The 16,120-nt window shown below is 39.2% G+C and overlaps 1 protein-coding gene and 1 long non-coding RNA gene across 3 annotated transcripts; one reads left to right on the forward strand and one right to left on the reverse strand.

The window, feature by feature from the left end:
• Window positions 1–5,892: 5,892 nt before the first annotated feature.
• Window positions 5,893–6,639, reverse strand: LOC112164004. Its single transcript, XM_024300250.1, has one exon. The coding sequence runs from the start codon at window positions 6,637–6,639 to the stop codon at window positions 5,893–5,895; it is 747 nt and encodes a 248-aa protein (XP_024156018.1).
• Window positions 6,640–15,330: 8,691 nt separating this feature from the next.
• On the forward strand, window positions 15,331–15,892 carry LOC112164005. Of its 2 annotated transcripts, none has more exons than XR_005800673.1 (3): window positions 15,331–15,469; window positions 15,565–15,714; window positions 15,823–15,892. It is a non-coding gene; the product is annotated as an uncharacterized LOC112164005 (long non-coding RNA). The 2 variants fall into 2 exon arrangements; XR_005800674.1 differs by having other exon boundaries at window positions 15,845–15,892.
• The last annotated feature ends 228 nt before the right edge of the window (window positions 15,893–16,120 follow it).

Raw genomic sequence — 16,120 nt, forward strand, 5'->3', positions numbered from 1 at the left:
CATGCGGGGCCCACCTTAGAAGAAGTTTTACTAAGAATTTGGCGAAACTTCCCCTAAAATAGATTACCCATAATCTATAGAAAGACAATTACACTTCTAAACAAACCATCCTTATTCTACTGAAGCCATCCTGCTCCCCGAATCACATCATCTCCCAGTTCACATTACACAAAACTGCACTTAACAATACACACACAGACACACACACACACAAGGTTATCAGAGCAATCTAATACACAAGAACATAAAATAGAAAGGGGAAAGCATCGATAAATCCTACAATGCAGAGGCAGTGACGACTATGCCTCAATTCCACATACACCTGACCTCAACTAATCTAGCCTGCAAGCTGAGCATTTGAAACCGAAGGGCTTAGGGGAAAAGCATTTAAAAACGTTAGAGTGAGTGGACGAAAGATAACTAATCTCGAAGGAAAGCAAATATAAGATTTAATGTTTTCCCAAATTATTCCCTTAAAAAAAAAAAACAAGCATGTAGTAAAATCCTGAAAATACTCTTAATTTTTTTTCTTTACTGAAAAGTGAAAACTCAATCACATGTTGTAAAATCTCTCAAAACCATCTTAAAATCTCATGTCTCAAAAATAGACGATGACTAGAGGGAACTGCCGACTAGTCATCTCATGCCACCTGGAGGGGACTGCCGACCAGACGAGGAGGTAATGGTTAGAGAGGACTGTCGACTAACCATAGATAGTTAGAGGGGACTCCTGACTAACTACCTCATGCCATCTGGAGGGGATTGCCGACCAGATGATGCATCAAAGGGGACTACTGACCAGAATATTCTAGAGGGGACTGTTGACCAAATTGTTACCTGGAAGAGATTACCAACCAGGTAATGCATGCATGCGCTGACTTATTTACCTCCTCAATAAACTAGAATCAATCTCTTTAAAATAATTGCTTTCGGAAAGAACCCAATATTAATTCAATAAATCACTAAAAGCATAACTCGAAACATCTCGATAAATCACTCATACTCAAAAATTATTAATTCTCACAATATTTCCTCAATCAATCACTTTCCGAAAACCACTTCTCAATACTTCTAATAACTCAAAAATCAATAAATACTTCCGAAAAAGGAAACTTAATATTAATTCCGTAAATCCTCAATAATCACTGGAAGCATATTTCAATATATGAATCTCGATAAATCAAATACTCAAATATTATCTGCATGCCACTAAATATAATTTAAGAGATTCCGATAAATCAACAATTAAAGGAAATTATTATATAAAAAAAAATCATATACTAAATCTCAACTGGAACATAATAGAATAAATCAAATACTGCATGCATAATTATTTAAAATCAAATGTCCACTCACAGGTTTACGCTATGATATCCGTCTAGCAAGCTCCCCGTATATCAGATTTATTTATCCTCCTACGATCCTTTATAAATTGAACTTATGTCCTACTCCAAGTATTCATGTCCGAGTCCTTTGATAAACATTAAAACCGATAAGTATTCGATCAATAATTTCATTGCTCAATTTCCTTAAAAGTCCCTGATTTAATCTTAATCGATAATTAATGAGAACTATTCCCAAATAACTCAACTTATGTAGTACAAGATCTTCCAGAAAACAATGATCGCACTACTTCCCATATTCTAATTTGGGTCAACCAACTTGACCTTTTATTTAGCATTTCTTTTTCTATCTTAAGCCATTCATTCACAATAACCATTCCCGGATAATTTCCGGTAATTCCGGAATATGGTATTATTAGAGTATTTCAATCGGTAAATTGTTCGTCAACTTAGCCGAAAACTTTTTTTTTTTTAGAGGTTTGGACGACAGTAGTAACCACACACACCTTCATGCAGTGTATCCCAGTGTAGCCGGACTAATCACTGCACCGCAGACACACGTACCTTGGTGTTTAATCAACCTAGCCGGAAACTTAATTTAACTTATTCAAAAAAAATCCATCAATTCAATAATTCGACCAAGCCGATTACAACAGTTATAGGGTCACTGAACCTAAATCGGTTCAACAGAACACATAGCCATCACCTTCTTCAATTCCAATTCATAATCCATTTATCGATGTTGCCTTCCATCACCATTAACCATTCAGGTTCCTAGCAAACAGAATACATTTAACAAACAACCTTCAATCCAAACACCTAACCAAAATAGAGTTCATGCAAAATCCATACCTTGATATTCTTATTCAAACCCAACCTCCTTCTTCTTGCTCGAAATTCCCAAAATCTCACAAATCCACAACCTCATAATCCAATTTAAACAACAATAGGTTTGTTAGGTTTTGTTAATCAATTCAAGCTTGAGGAATGAACTGAGAACGACGATAACAATATGGGAATGACTTACTTTATTCAAAGCAAAGAACATGGCTTTATAGCCTTTACAATCTTAAAAGAATGAGTAAATTCAGCCCACGTAGAGCATGACTAATTCTACGTGGTAAATCAACAAGGAAATGGTCAAATCTAGCTGAAGCAACAACCCTATACATTAGGGTTTTATTCTAACAAGGAAACCTACGTAACAAGAAACCTAAAAACCTGCAACAATTCTATCATTCCCTCCCTTAAACTAATGCGTTTTGAGCAATTAGTTTACATCCATCACGTCACAAACTCCCATCTGAGCACATAGTCTTTGAAAAGCTTCCAACTTCAACGGTTTAGTTAGCAAAACTGCCAGCTGTTCATGTGAACCACACTGCACAAGTTCTACAGCACCATCTTGAGTTAAGTTACGAAGAAAATGAAATCTTACGTCAATGTGTTTGCTACACCCATGAAGCACTGGATTCTTCGAAAGCTTAATGGTAGAACTGTTGTCACACATCACAATGATACCTCTATCTTGAACATAATTCATCTTCTCCAAGATCCTTCCTACCCAGATTGCTTGACAAGCACAAGCTGCAGCAGCTATATATTCTGCCTCGGTGGTTGAAAGAGTAACTATGGGCTGCTTCTTCGATGACCATGACACAACACCTCCACTAAGCATAAACACATAACCTGACGTGCTCTTTCGATCCTCCAAGTCTCCGGCATAATCACTATCAGTATAAGCAATGAGTTTCTTGTTTCCCTCCTTCTTGTAAAATATGCCATAATTAACAGTTTCCTTCAAGTATCTCAACACCCTCTTAGCTGCTTGAAAATGTAACTTAGTTGGCTGTGACATGAACCTGCTAATTAGGCTAACAACAAACATCAAGTCAGGCCTCGAAGCAGTAATGTACATGAGACTTCCAACAATTTGTTTGAAATAGGTCTCATTAACCCTAACACCACCTCCATCTCTGCCCAGTTTGACTCCAGGAACAATTAGATTCATCACCCCATTACTATCCTCCATACCAAACCTCTTGAGAACTTCCAAGGCATACTGCCTTTAACAAACAAAGATCCCATCCTCCTTTTGTAAAACTTCCAGGCCAAGAAAGAACCTCATCCTTCCCATATCAGTCATTTCAAACTCTTTCATCATGGAGCTTTTAAAATCAACCATCATTGACTCATCATCACTAGTGTAAATCAGGTCATCAACATATACACTTACTATTAAGTTATTACCTCCATGACCAGCCTTGATGAATAATGTTTGCTCGCTGCTGCACCTTTGAAAACCCTCCTTTGTGAAATAAGTTTCGATTCGACTAAACCAAGCACAAGGTGCTTGTTTTAACCCATACAATGCTTTCTGTAGCTTGTACACTTTGTCTTCACTACCTTTCTTCTCATAACCCAAAGGTTGCTCCACAAAAACATCCTCATTTAGATCACCATGAAGGAAGGCTGATTTGTCGTCAAGCTGATAGACTGTCCAACTCCTCTGAGCAGCTAATGCAAGTATCAACCTCACTGTATCCATCCTAGCCACCGGAGCATATACTTCTGTAAAGTCCACACCTTGTTGCTAAGAGTAACCCTTGGCAACTAGTCGTGCCTTGTGCTTATCCACTTTTCCACACTCATTGTACTTTGTCTTATAAACCCACTTTACTCCTATCTTCTTTGCACCTGCGGGTAGCTCGACTAGCTTCCATGTTTTGTTTCTCTCAATTGCTTCTATCTCAGCATCCATGGCCTTTCTCCACATCGAGCTTCCTACTGCCTCTTCGAAACAAACAGGATCATTAGACATCACTAGAGCCATGTTTGCCTCAAGTTCCAAATCAGAAAGTCCTTCTCCACTTGTGTAATCACTCATCCAAACCGGTGGTTGCCTGTTCCTCTCTTCTATTGCTTCAGGAGTTTCGAAACCTTGATTTGGTGAATTAGTCACATCCTCATTCATCTCTTCAGCACTTGAGCCACTTCCTCCAGCATTCTCCATGTCTTCAGCTCCATCATCATCTTCACTGCTTGGACTTTCATCTTCACTGCCATTGGTATCCTTCTGATCTTCTCCCCATTCCAGGTCCATCAACAACTGCTCCTCATAGCTTGCATCCCAGTCCTACTCTTTATCTTCTTCAAAGACCATGTCTTGACTAATCACTATCCTCTTTGTGATAGGATTGTAGAGTCTGTAGGCTTTAGACTCTTCGCTAACTCCAAGTAACACACAAGCAACACTCTTGTTTTCTAACTTGGTTCTCCTGGCATCAGGGACATGAGCATGAGCTATACACCCAAAAACTCTGAAAAATTCCACCGAGGGTTTCTCATCACTCCAAGCCTCTTGTGGAGTCACATCCTTGATTGACACGGTAGGGCATCGATTCAGTACAAACACAGTCCAGTTGACTACCTCAAGCCAAAAAGTTTTTGGCATTTTCTTCTCTGAAAGCATAGATCGAACCATGTTTAGAACCTTCCTGTTCTTCCTTTCTGCAACTCCGTTTTGTTGCGGAGTGTAGGCGGTGGTCAATTGCCTCTAAATCCCATTCTGCTTGCAATACTCAGTGAACTCATTTGAATTAAATTCCCCACCTCTGTCAGTACGAAGACACTTGATGAACAAACCTGTTTCTTTCTCCACAAGTCTTTTAAAGCACACAAAAGAATTGAAAGCCTCCGACTTCTCCACCAGAAAATACACCCCAAGATCTTCTACTATAATCATCAATGAAACACAAAATGTACCTCTTGTTGCCATTTGATTCTGGAGTGATTGGTCCACATAAGTCTGCGTGGATGAGTTGCAGTTTTTGAGTTGCTCTCCATGCACTCTTTCGTGGAAAGGGGTCTCGGTGCTGCTTCCCAACAAGACAATCTTCACACTCTACTTTGGAAGCATCAAACTTAGGCAAACCATACACCATGCCCTTATCTTGTAGTGTCTTTAATCCCTTGTAACTGAGGTATTCGTACCTGCTATGCCAAAGATGAGACAAGTCTTGTGATGTTGTGTGAAAGCAGCTTGTATTCTTCGTTATTGCATTGGCAAAGAGTATGAACATTCGATTGGCCGACATCGAGGTTTGAATGATCAATCCTTTGTCTGGATGATATATTTTGCATTTCCCTCCCTGCATTAGGACTGCGAGACCTCTTTCTTGTAACTACCCCACACTGAGAAGATTATTCTTCAATTCCGGAACATAGTATACTTCTGCTACAATGTGATGAACTCCATTAACATGTAGCTTCACACTTCCTCTTCCCATCACGTTTATTTTGGAGTTGTTTCCAAGCTTTACCGAATGCCTGAAACCAACATCCAGTTCATGAAACATCTTCTTGTCACCACACATGTGATTTGAGCATTCGGAATCAATAAACCATGCATCTTTTCTATTGACACCATGCTCTTCCACATATGCCATCAATGTCAGTTCCTCCTGTTCATTCAGCTTCACATAAGTCCCTTCGGTGTCTTTCCCACATAACTCCACGTGAGACATGAGCAACATAGCCTCCTCCTCTTTCATTTATGCATAATTAGCCTCCTTTTCCAAACCTGGACATTCATATTGGAAATGTCCGAGTTTGTGACACCTGTAGCATTCAATGGTGGCTCGATTGAATGTCTGACGTCCTCTCCCCTGCCTCTGCCTCTCATTGTGCTTCTTCCACGTCCTCTTCCTCCTATTCTCTCCTCGTAGGACACCTTGAGAGCCTGATCTTCACCATGCTGTCTGTGGAGCTTTTGCTCATGGACTATTAGAGAACTCTGTAGCTCATCAATGGACATTGCGTCAAGATTCTTAGACTCTTCAATAGAGCAGACTATGTAATTAAATCTGTCTGTTAAAGACCTAAGGATTTTCTCTACGATAGTCACATCTTTCATTACTTCACCATAGATACGCATTTTATTTGCCACAGACATAACCCTAGAAAAATAATTGGTAACAATTTCACCTGATTTCATTTCTAGGGTTTCAAAGTCCCTTCGCAAGGCTTGGAGAACTGATCTCTTCACTCTTTCATTTCCAGCATACTTTTTCTTCATCGGGTCCCAAATGTTTTTTGACGTATCCTTCTTTAGAATGGTTTCCAGGATTGTCCTATCGATTGCCTGGAACAAGTAGTTCTTCACTTTGAGATCCTTCAGCTTCATTTCGTCAAGCCTTTTCTGAGCAATCTCTGACATGTTCGAACTGGACGTCAGCTCCTCGAAGCCAACTTCAACTAAGCTCCAGTATTCCTTTGACCTAAGGAAATTCTCCATGAGCATACTCTAGTGGTCGTAGTGACCATCAAATCGAGGAATTTGTGGTTGCACAAAACTCCCCTCACTCATCATCTCACCTGTTTTGAAAGTCACTCTAAGATGCGGCTTATCTCTCTTTCTCAGGCCCAGTGGGGGCTCTAATACCAGATTGTTAGGTTTTGTTAATCAATTCAAGCTTGAGGAATGAACTGAGAACTAAGATAACAATATGGGAATGACTTACTTTATTCAAAGCAAAGAACATGGCTTTATAACCTTTACAATCTTAACAGAATGAGTAAATTCAGCCCACGTAGAGCATGACTAATTCTACGTGGTAAATCAACAAGGAAATGGTCAAATCTAGCTGAAGCAACAACCCTATACATTAGGGTTTTATTCTAACAAGGAAACCTACGTAACAAGAAACCTAAAAACCTGCAACAATTCTATCATTAGGTTAGGGTCCTCTATCCAAAACAAGTTGGAGACTTGATAGGAGCATAAATGTGATAAATATAATGTGAAACCTTTATACTTTTCTTAGCTATTTCCTTTAAAAAGTCAATTTTAACTTTGTTTTCTTTTTAGGTAGTTCGTGGAGTGATTCAAGAAAAATAAGAGCTTAAAGAGAGAAACAAAGCCATGGATCATGAAGTAATGATGCAAAGGACCAAAATTGATCAACCTTTTGGCTGGAAATTACAAGGGAAGTCCACGGAATTTGTTGTGCAATACAGTTGCTGCAAAGCAGAAACTGCAGTTTCAGAATCAGCTTTCTGGGAACGGTTTTGAGGAGCAATTCTTGCACTCTTCCAGATGCACCTTTGCAGAAAGGGCCAGCGATCCTTGAAGACATGATATTATACTTCAACAAGAGCCAAAGCACTGGCCATAAGTGTCAACGAGGCAGTGGGAAATCTAAGTCGAAGTATGCTTCCCGATAAGGCAGAAACTGTCAGCTTTTCACGAAGCTTTTTGGGAGATCTTTTCCGGTGATTTTATTGGAGTTTTTCCAGAAGGTTGTTGATCAATATAGAATATGTGATGTCATAGAACACGTGGGAGTCAAGAACCATCCAGAAACTTGTCAAGACAAAGTTGTTCCTTGTCCAAGAAGGAAGCTTCAGAGACAGAAATTGAATCCTAGTCAAAACAGGGCATTTTGGCCAAGATTCTTCTTTGGACGGATTTCCAGGGCATTTTTGGAAGGTTATTGCTGCTGCAAATATTAAGGAGAGTCCTAGAATAATTCTACAAGATTACAACAAGATTACCAGGCTTGAAAATCATTTAATTGTGCACCAATTAAAGGAATCCTCAAGCAACAAGGGAAGGTTTTAAAAGCATTGTTGAAGAAGGAAACTGGGGCTGAACTTCTCCTATATATATTGAGCTTCTGCACATGTTGAAGTGGACCACGCCTTTCACCTTCTCTTCTGTCTCTCTCATTCATCCGCCATCATCTTTTTCTTCTTTTTCTCTATTTGTTTTATTTTGGTTTTTAAAACAATGTGTAACTAACTATCTTTTTGTTAGGAGCAAGGTTTGAAGCCCCAATTATGTAGAACATATGATTGTTTAAATCTAGTTTCTTGATCTTTGGTGTGAATCGGTTGTTTATTTCTGCTTGATTGAAAACTTTTATTTGTTTATGTTCTTTGGGTCGACACTTAGGATATATGCATGTAATTGGAGCTAGGTTTAGAAAATAATTCACCTAATCGTCTTGTTTTCTAATCCACAAGTATGCAAGGCTTTGGACAAAGGCTGATGTTTTAAACAACTAGAAGAGCATGCTAGGTGTTCCACACTAGACTGCAACTCTATAATCAATCGTTTCCATGAGATCTTAATGCTTCAAATGTGTTGACACTATATGTGTTGTTGATAGGATAGCGTTCTATACCTTGATTGCATGTTTGATAGGCTTAGCTATTGTGCGTTCACGTAGACTAAGTAATTAGGGAAACATTAATAAGGGACATGATCTGCTCCGACTTGTTTCTTGGTTGATTTCTGTTCACACCTTAGTAATTGAAACTAGGTTAACTTAACATTGTTCGAAAGTAATTGGTGGTGGATTTCCGAGTCTCTAACGTCTTCTCCATATTGTTTTTCAAACTCTAAAATCGTTTTTGCTTTCTTATTTTCCTTTTATTTTCGTAGGAACATAAAAACCCCAAATCTGTTTCAACTTAGGATTGCAACACACCCTTCTATCCCCATCTTGTCCTGCCATCTTTTTCCCTCTTTGACGTTTTTCTTTTTCTTAGTTTTGTTATTTGTTTTGTGCTTTAGTTAGTTTAGTTTTGTTTTCTTTTGTGTGAATTATAAAGTTACCCTCAATCCCCGGCTTGAACGATCCCTGCTTACTCTATATTGCTAACGACTACATCTTGCAGGGGGTTAAGTTGAGCGTCTATTTTGGGCGTATCAAGACTTCCACTAAGGAAAGGGGTACAAAAAAATTACCTACTCGAGTAGCCCGAAAATTTGGCGACAGAGCTACGGTGGTCCACGCGCCAGCATCAGCACGTGCGACAGCTTCTACAGGAATTGAGGGTCGGAAATTTTGGGGCTTTGCTCATTCGTGCTATCCTGAATCTAGTTATAGAGGTGGTGCGACTCAAATTTCACCAGAGTTTGACAAATAGCTAAGTGCAGAGCCGAGAGTTCCGCTGACAGTGAGCAAGGCGTCGTCCGACATCAATGGGCGATGAAACTTCTGGGTTTTCTCCTCCATTGCTTGCTGAGTGCAGCGGTGATGGTGGTGTGGTAAGGAGATGGCCGGAAACCGGTGAGGGTCGTGGAACAGTGGCGTCGCAGGTTTTGAGGGTCGCATGCGGAGGCTGGAGTCGATGTATGGCTTCGATTTCTCTTAGGTTTAGGTCAAATTTAGGTGCTGCGTCAATTGATGGTGACGGTGACAACAGGTGATGGTTGAAGATGGGGTTTCCGGTGAAGGCATAGGGAGAAAGAGAGAGAAGGTCGTGCGGCAGAGGAAGAAGAGAGGGAGAAGAAGGAAGGGAAAAATGACCCAAATACTTGACTTAGCGAAAAGTCAATTTACCCTTTACAAATTTCCGATAACCTTGACGTGGAAATAAACTTTCATAGACCGTCATTTATTCATACGAATTCTGATTTTTGCGTGCTTTGTGTCTACGAACTCGGTCTAACACCTTCTACAACTTTCATGAAGGAAGTTTCATTGAATACCTAGCCAGAACAAAAGTCAACTTTTCATGATACTTACTGATTTACCATCCGAGTGACCAGTAAATTGGTAAGTTTAGAGACGGGGCATAACAAAATAAGCATAAAAAAAGGAAACTTAATCTTTTCTTTATGTTTGGGATGTAAAAGGAAAGGAAATATTTACATGAAGAAAAAGAAAACAAAGGGGAAATGGTTCATTTCAAACCCCAAATGAATCACTTTCCCACTTATTTCCTTACATTTATTACTCACAACATATTATTTTATTGCATTAATTACAAACTTTTTAATAACTTTTCTTATGTTACCAAAAAAAGATATCAGTCACATTTTCCCTCACCTATATGTGTTCAACATCTTTCTAGTAGCTCTAAAGAAACCAAAACCCTAGAACCAGTTCTCGTCAGGCGGGTCCCGCCTGAGGCAAGCTAGTGGCCTCGTCGTGGTGCATGGTCCTGCTGGGCGAGGAGTTCGTTGCTATTGCTTGGAAGGGCTGTATGAGATTTGTTGATCGAGATTCTGGTGAGGTGGTTTTGGCAATGCAATCTGGGGCCATGTCTCCATGGCATGGTGGAGAGTTGGGCAGCGTCGGCACTCCGTCAATGGTGCAGGTCTCGTGGGTGAGTGGGTTGTAGGGATGCTGGATCTTGGCGATGCGGGTTGAGGGGCCACAGGTCGCAACGGCGGGGGAAGCGGCGTTGTCATAGCGGACTAGTTGGGTGGAGGGGCTGTACACTCATCCTTGGCGTGATGGAGATGACGATTGGGCTTGGGCCAGGCCTTCCTGGCTGGGTTTGGGTTGGCTTTCTTTGGCTTTCTTTAGGGCTCCTATTTGTTTAGTTTTTACTTTCTTACTATTTCCTATTGTTTTAGGTAGCTAGACACTCTGTTGTGCAACTATGAGTTTTATCTTTGGGCTTGCTTATTTATTATGTTATTTCATAGTGGGTAGGTGTAAGTACAGAGTGGGTGTATATTTTCCAACTAATGGAAAAGTCAATGTGTCAACAATTTTAGGAATCAAACTTAGGAGTGCAGGCTGGTTTGCATCCTAAAATAGGATTGCAGTATAACTTGAATCCTAATTGAAACTGCAGATCGATTTCAATATCTCTAATGATGCTATGGCTTTCTTGAATTACCAAACCATCAATAGAAACTAAAACATCTCACACAAACACCAAATATGTTGACGCAGTAAAACCCTTAGAAAAGGGAAACAACTGCGGGCACTATGCCGGTAACAAATCCACTAAAGAAATCAGTACATAAAGAACTTACAGACACTCAATCTTTCTAGACCCAATCTAGAAGGCAGCTCTATCTCTGCTTTGCTACTGATTCTGAATGATGGATATGAACCTCCTTCTTCAATCTTCAGATGGCACAACTCTCCACATAGTCGTCAATCATCTCAAGGCACAAAGGCATGCATGCAACACACATGAATGCATCAACTTACCAATTAACTCTAACAGTAAGGGATTGAGACTTGGACAATCATTCACGAGCTAAGGAAGGAACAGCTCATGAAAGGTTCTCAAATGAAATAAAGGCTCACGCTTCTGCAAATCATAGGGGGACAAAGCTCTCTAAGAAGAGGCAGCGAAGATGTTATGATGGATTCGCTGGCTAACCCTAAAAGCCCCAAAAGCACCACTTATACATTCAACAACAAAGTGATAAGATTTCTATCGGGTTTCAGATGGGAATGGACCAGAAAAAAAAAGGACACTCCAAAAGCCTATAAAAGTTATGTCGGTGGAGTAATATATATTAGCACAATTCCAGGTTAGCATATTAGGATTAAAAGGCAAGTTCAATCCTGACTTAGGAGAGAACAACAAGATCACTCCTATACACAAGTATGAGCAAGCATATGAATGCAAGAATTACCTGATGGCAAAGTGTTGAGATGAGAGTAGCACTTGAAGCTTCGAAGTCGTCCATATATATGAAGTCCCAAGAGATGAATACATTCTAGTTATAATGACTCTTGATTATTAAGCTAGGAAATGCCAATTCTACAATATTTTGCGCTAACAGTAGGCTTGTTTAAGTAAGTGAGCATGAATGCCGTCAAATGATCGAATCTAATCTATGTATCGCTGTGGTTTACCACAAACTCTTTATCTACCCTTAACTAGTAGAGGGAGGATATGTAATGGTTCTTTCTGGCCTGAGTTAATGATATATTGACATGATATTATTTCAAAAAAAAAAAATGTTACCAAAAAAAGGGGAATGGAAAGTTCTTGATAAATTTCATTTTTCTTCTCATAGGAAAGACAAAGGAATTACTTTATTTTTCCCGAACCAAACGAGACCTAACACCTTCGTTCATGACAAGCAATAACCAATGAAGCATAACCAACTTTTGTTGAAATTAAACTTATTAATCACAAGTCATAACTCCTTACTTAAAAGAATAAGCAATTCCACCAAACCACTTGAGTTAATGGCGTACTGTGATTAGGCAATGCATTCACTATTATTTTCTTACCGAAAAATAAATATGACTGGATCTAAAGGTCATGTTTGAGATGCGACTGAAACAACAAAGCCAACACACTTAAAGTTGCCAAGGTAGAAACAAAGGAGAATGTAGATAACCTAGCACAAGTGATAAGTCAATCTTTTGCTTTCACAATAATTTTGAATAAAATTAAAGAAGTGTATTTCTCTCTCCTAATTCTAAAGGGTTATTATCACAAATGGTACCTGAACTATACCTCAATCTTATCCATGGTACATGAACTTCAATTTTGATCACAACTAGGACCCGAACTTTTCAATTTCATTTTAAATGATACCTAGAGCCACCTCCGGTCAATATTCCAACTAAAAACGGCATGTGAGGCTATCATAGTGATGATTTCAAGGGTTGCAATCATATATAGTGATGATTTTTTGGTAATAGACTTGCCTTGAACTTGAATTTTTTTATTTTTATTTTTTAGATTTGGCTTTTTTGGCCTGAATAGTGACCGTAGGTGGCCTTAGGTACCATTTAAAATGAAGTCGAAAAGTTCGGGTACTGGTTGTGATCAAAATTGAAGTTCAGTTACTATCGATAAAATAGAGGATAAGTTCAGGTACCATTTGTGATAATAACCCAATTCTAAATATACGAAGATAGTTTCTATTAGGACATCCAAATCTGCTCACTTGACCTCACTCTATTATGAATTATTAAATGACATATATAACCTACTATAAAATGACTATTAGGGACAATAATTATACCAAAAAAATAGTTATATTTATTTTCTCTAGACTTTCCAATTCAATAATATTAGATTGCATTCTTTATTATTTTTCCTATCTATTTTCATTTTCCAATTTCACTACATACTCATTAAAGCATTCATATATATATATATATATATATATATATATATATATTTATTAAGAAATAAAACTATGATTAAGATAAAAATGTATGATATGCATATTGAACGCATATTGGTCAGGGAGAACAAAATAAATTGTATTATGCCCTAAATCTAAATCTATCCATTATATTTGTAAAAAGAAAAAGAAAAAAAAGAGCTAGCAAATAAAAATAAATAAAAATATTTAAATAATTAATCATGAGGCACAAAAAATAGAGAAACATTAAGAAAAAATGATTAATTTTTTTTTGAACAGCTAAAAAAGAAAAAGTAAATAAATAAAAAATCACATAATAGTTCATGTTATTTTATTTTTATTAATTTTTAAAACTCAATACCTTGCGTTTGATTTTTTTTTTCTTGGATAAGAGATTTATGTTGTCTGATTAAGGAATGAAGATGTAATTAAAATTTATAGAGTAATTAAATCATTGAAATGACTAAGTTTTTTATTATAAAGATCTTAGTTTTTTTTTATCAAAGAAGAACTTCATTAATAATGAACTGCTTACAACGAGTTTTAGGCGACATCTCTTAATCAGAAATTGCCTCTAGACTTCACACTGGAACTCTATACTGACTGACTCTAAACTTGCACTACAACTGTATGACAAAGGCAAAAGCGCAGGAGTAGTGAATCCTTGACATCTCACCTCTCGTCCAGCGGGTAAGAACTTCTAAAACTAGACAACTCACTGGTGTCGACACTAAACTCACCAACCAGAGTCCTCCTAACCAGCTTTAGATCGACCAAGCCAACACTCATTGTGACCTAAACTCGACCAAAAGGATTGTCGGACATTCAGACCTGGGACTAAAGAAAACACCATCACCACCCTATTGTCAACACCATCCATCCGTCACTGCTCTAAATCGCCATTGCCTCCGACCCGATCCCAGACAGGAAGGACCCACTAGAAGGCCAAGGATGATTGTCTATGCCATAGCCAGACGTTTTCGCCACCGCTGCTGACCCAACTCTAGAACAGGAACGTCCCACTAGAAGGCCGAAGAGAAGATTGTCTCTGCCACAACCTGCAGTGGCTTATTTCTAACAAAACCTGAAAATAAAAACAAACCCTGAAGCACTAGTAACAACCAAGCCCTAAAGGTAGAAACTTATTAACCCAACTAACAAAACAACCTAAAAATAAAAATAAAAAACATCCCATCTTGGACCCAGATTGGAACCCCAAGCCCAGACCAGGCCCACCACAGAACAAGCCTAGAGACTCTTACTCCCAGCCCACGACTGCTTCTACACGGGCAGCATCGTCATCACCTCTCCATCACCGACGCGCCACAGTTGCTGTCGGACCTCGCCACCATGGCCAACAATGGCACAGCAGAAACCCTCCCCCACCACCTCAATCCCAGATCTGGGGAGTACAAAACCAGAAACCAGATCAACTCCTATCCCTCCGTTGCCCTCCCCAGACCCTCCGTCGCCCACCAGATGGATGATCTCAGCTAGCGCTGCCGTCGAACACTGTGCTCCAAGGTCCGAAACGAGGCCACCATCAACCACAATGGAAGTGCAACTGGATCCAGTCACACACCCATAAATAGGATCCGGAGAGCATCTCAGCCACAGGCCCAGCCACCACCATCCGCCGTGAACCCCCTACCCGTGTAGATACCGCCCTTAACTGGAAGAAAAGTCAATTGAACCCTCGCAGCCTTCCATCCCGACCACCAGAAACATCAAGCTCCCATCCGGCCACACTCAATGGACGCCGACGAGGCCAGAGGCCTGCTCCAGCGCCGTGGCGCAGCCAGATGAGAAAAAGCTAAAGAAACGACAAGGGAGGCTAGGGTTTTTTAGTTTTATAAAGATCTTAGTTCCTTTATAAATTAATTATATGAGTGAGGTTATTTGAGGAACTTTAGTGAGGTTTAATGAGTAAATTTAGTATTTGAAAATTTGATAGGAGGTGTAAAAAGCATAGAGGTCAAGTGAGTAAATTTGGAGGTTCCAATAGAAAAACTCATATACGAAAGCTAAACTACACTTTTACTATTCATTTCAGAGAAGACAAAATGCATAAACAGTGACTTGACGGTTATGCCCTGCATTTTTCTGGTCCTTTTGCTTGATTGCCCCCTACAGGTGTTGGCTGTGTGTTGGTATGGCTTGCTCTGCGTGTTTGCTCTGGAGAAGGACACATCTTCATTCTTTTGGTATGGGTTGTTCGCTCGACACAGAGAGAGAAAAAGAGAGAAAGAAACAGGTATGCTATTCAAGTTGTCAATGTTTGGTTTACACAGTTTATGTGCCATATTTCATATATGCGATTTGCCATCTTGAATTGTGGGTTTGATGTAGTATTTCAAATTTTGATCGCAAGTCGCTGGGATAGGAAGAAGAAGAAGAGACGTCCAAGATTTTGGTCGACTTTCGGAGCAAAGTTTGGGTTTGTTTCGGAAAAGGTTGCTGCTAGAATTTTGATCGAGTTTGGGAGGAAGCTGTCAATAGGTATGTGTTTGATTTGGGTTCTTTTTCAGTTGTCCAGAATTGTGGTCTTAAGTGAGTTTTTTGTAGTTGAATTTTGTGTATTTGTATATAAATTAAAATATACAATAGATTCTCTTCTGTTTTTCTACAGCCGTGTTCTTCGGGAAGCATCTGTTTACACCAACCTCCACTGGTACACTGTTAGGACCACCCTTGCTAATCACCTCTTAATCTTGTATTAGTTGTTCATCAGTAGCCTAAGCATAACTAGAGTGGTTACAATGAGACTGTGGACCTAATGGCCAGCTGTCATCTTTCCCTTTTGTCTTGGAGATAGTTCAACTCCATATATATTATAACTCACAGCCTGGAAGAGGCCAACAATGAATGATGAATTAACCTTAGTTTCCTTTCTTTATTTTCAATT

Source organism: Rosa chinensis, chromosome 5 (assembly GCF_002994745.2).
Source record: "Rosa chinensis cultivar Old Blush chromosome 5, RchiOBHm-V2, whole genome shotgun sequence".
Classification (NCBI taxonomy): domain Eukaryota; kingdom Viridiplantae; phylum Streptophyta; class Magnoliopsida; order Rosales; family Rosaceae; genus Rosa; species Rosa chinensis.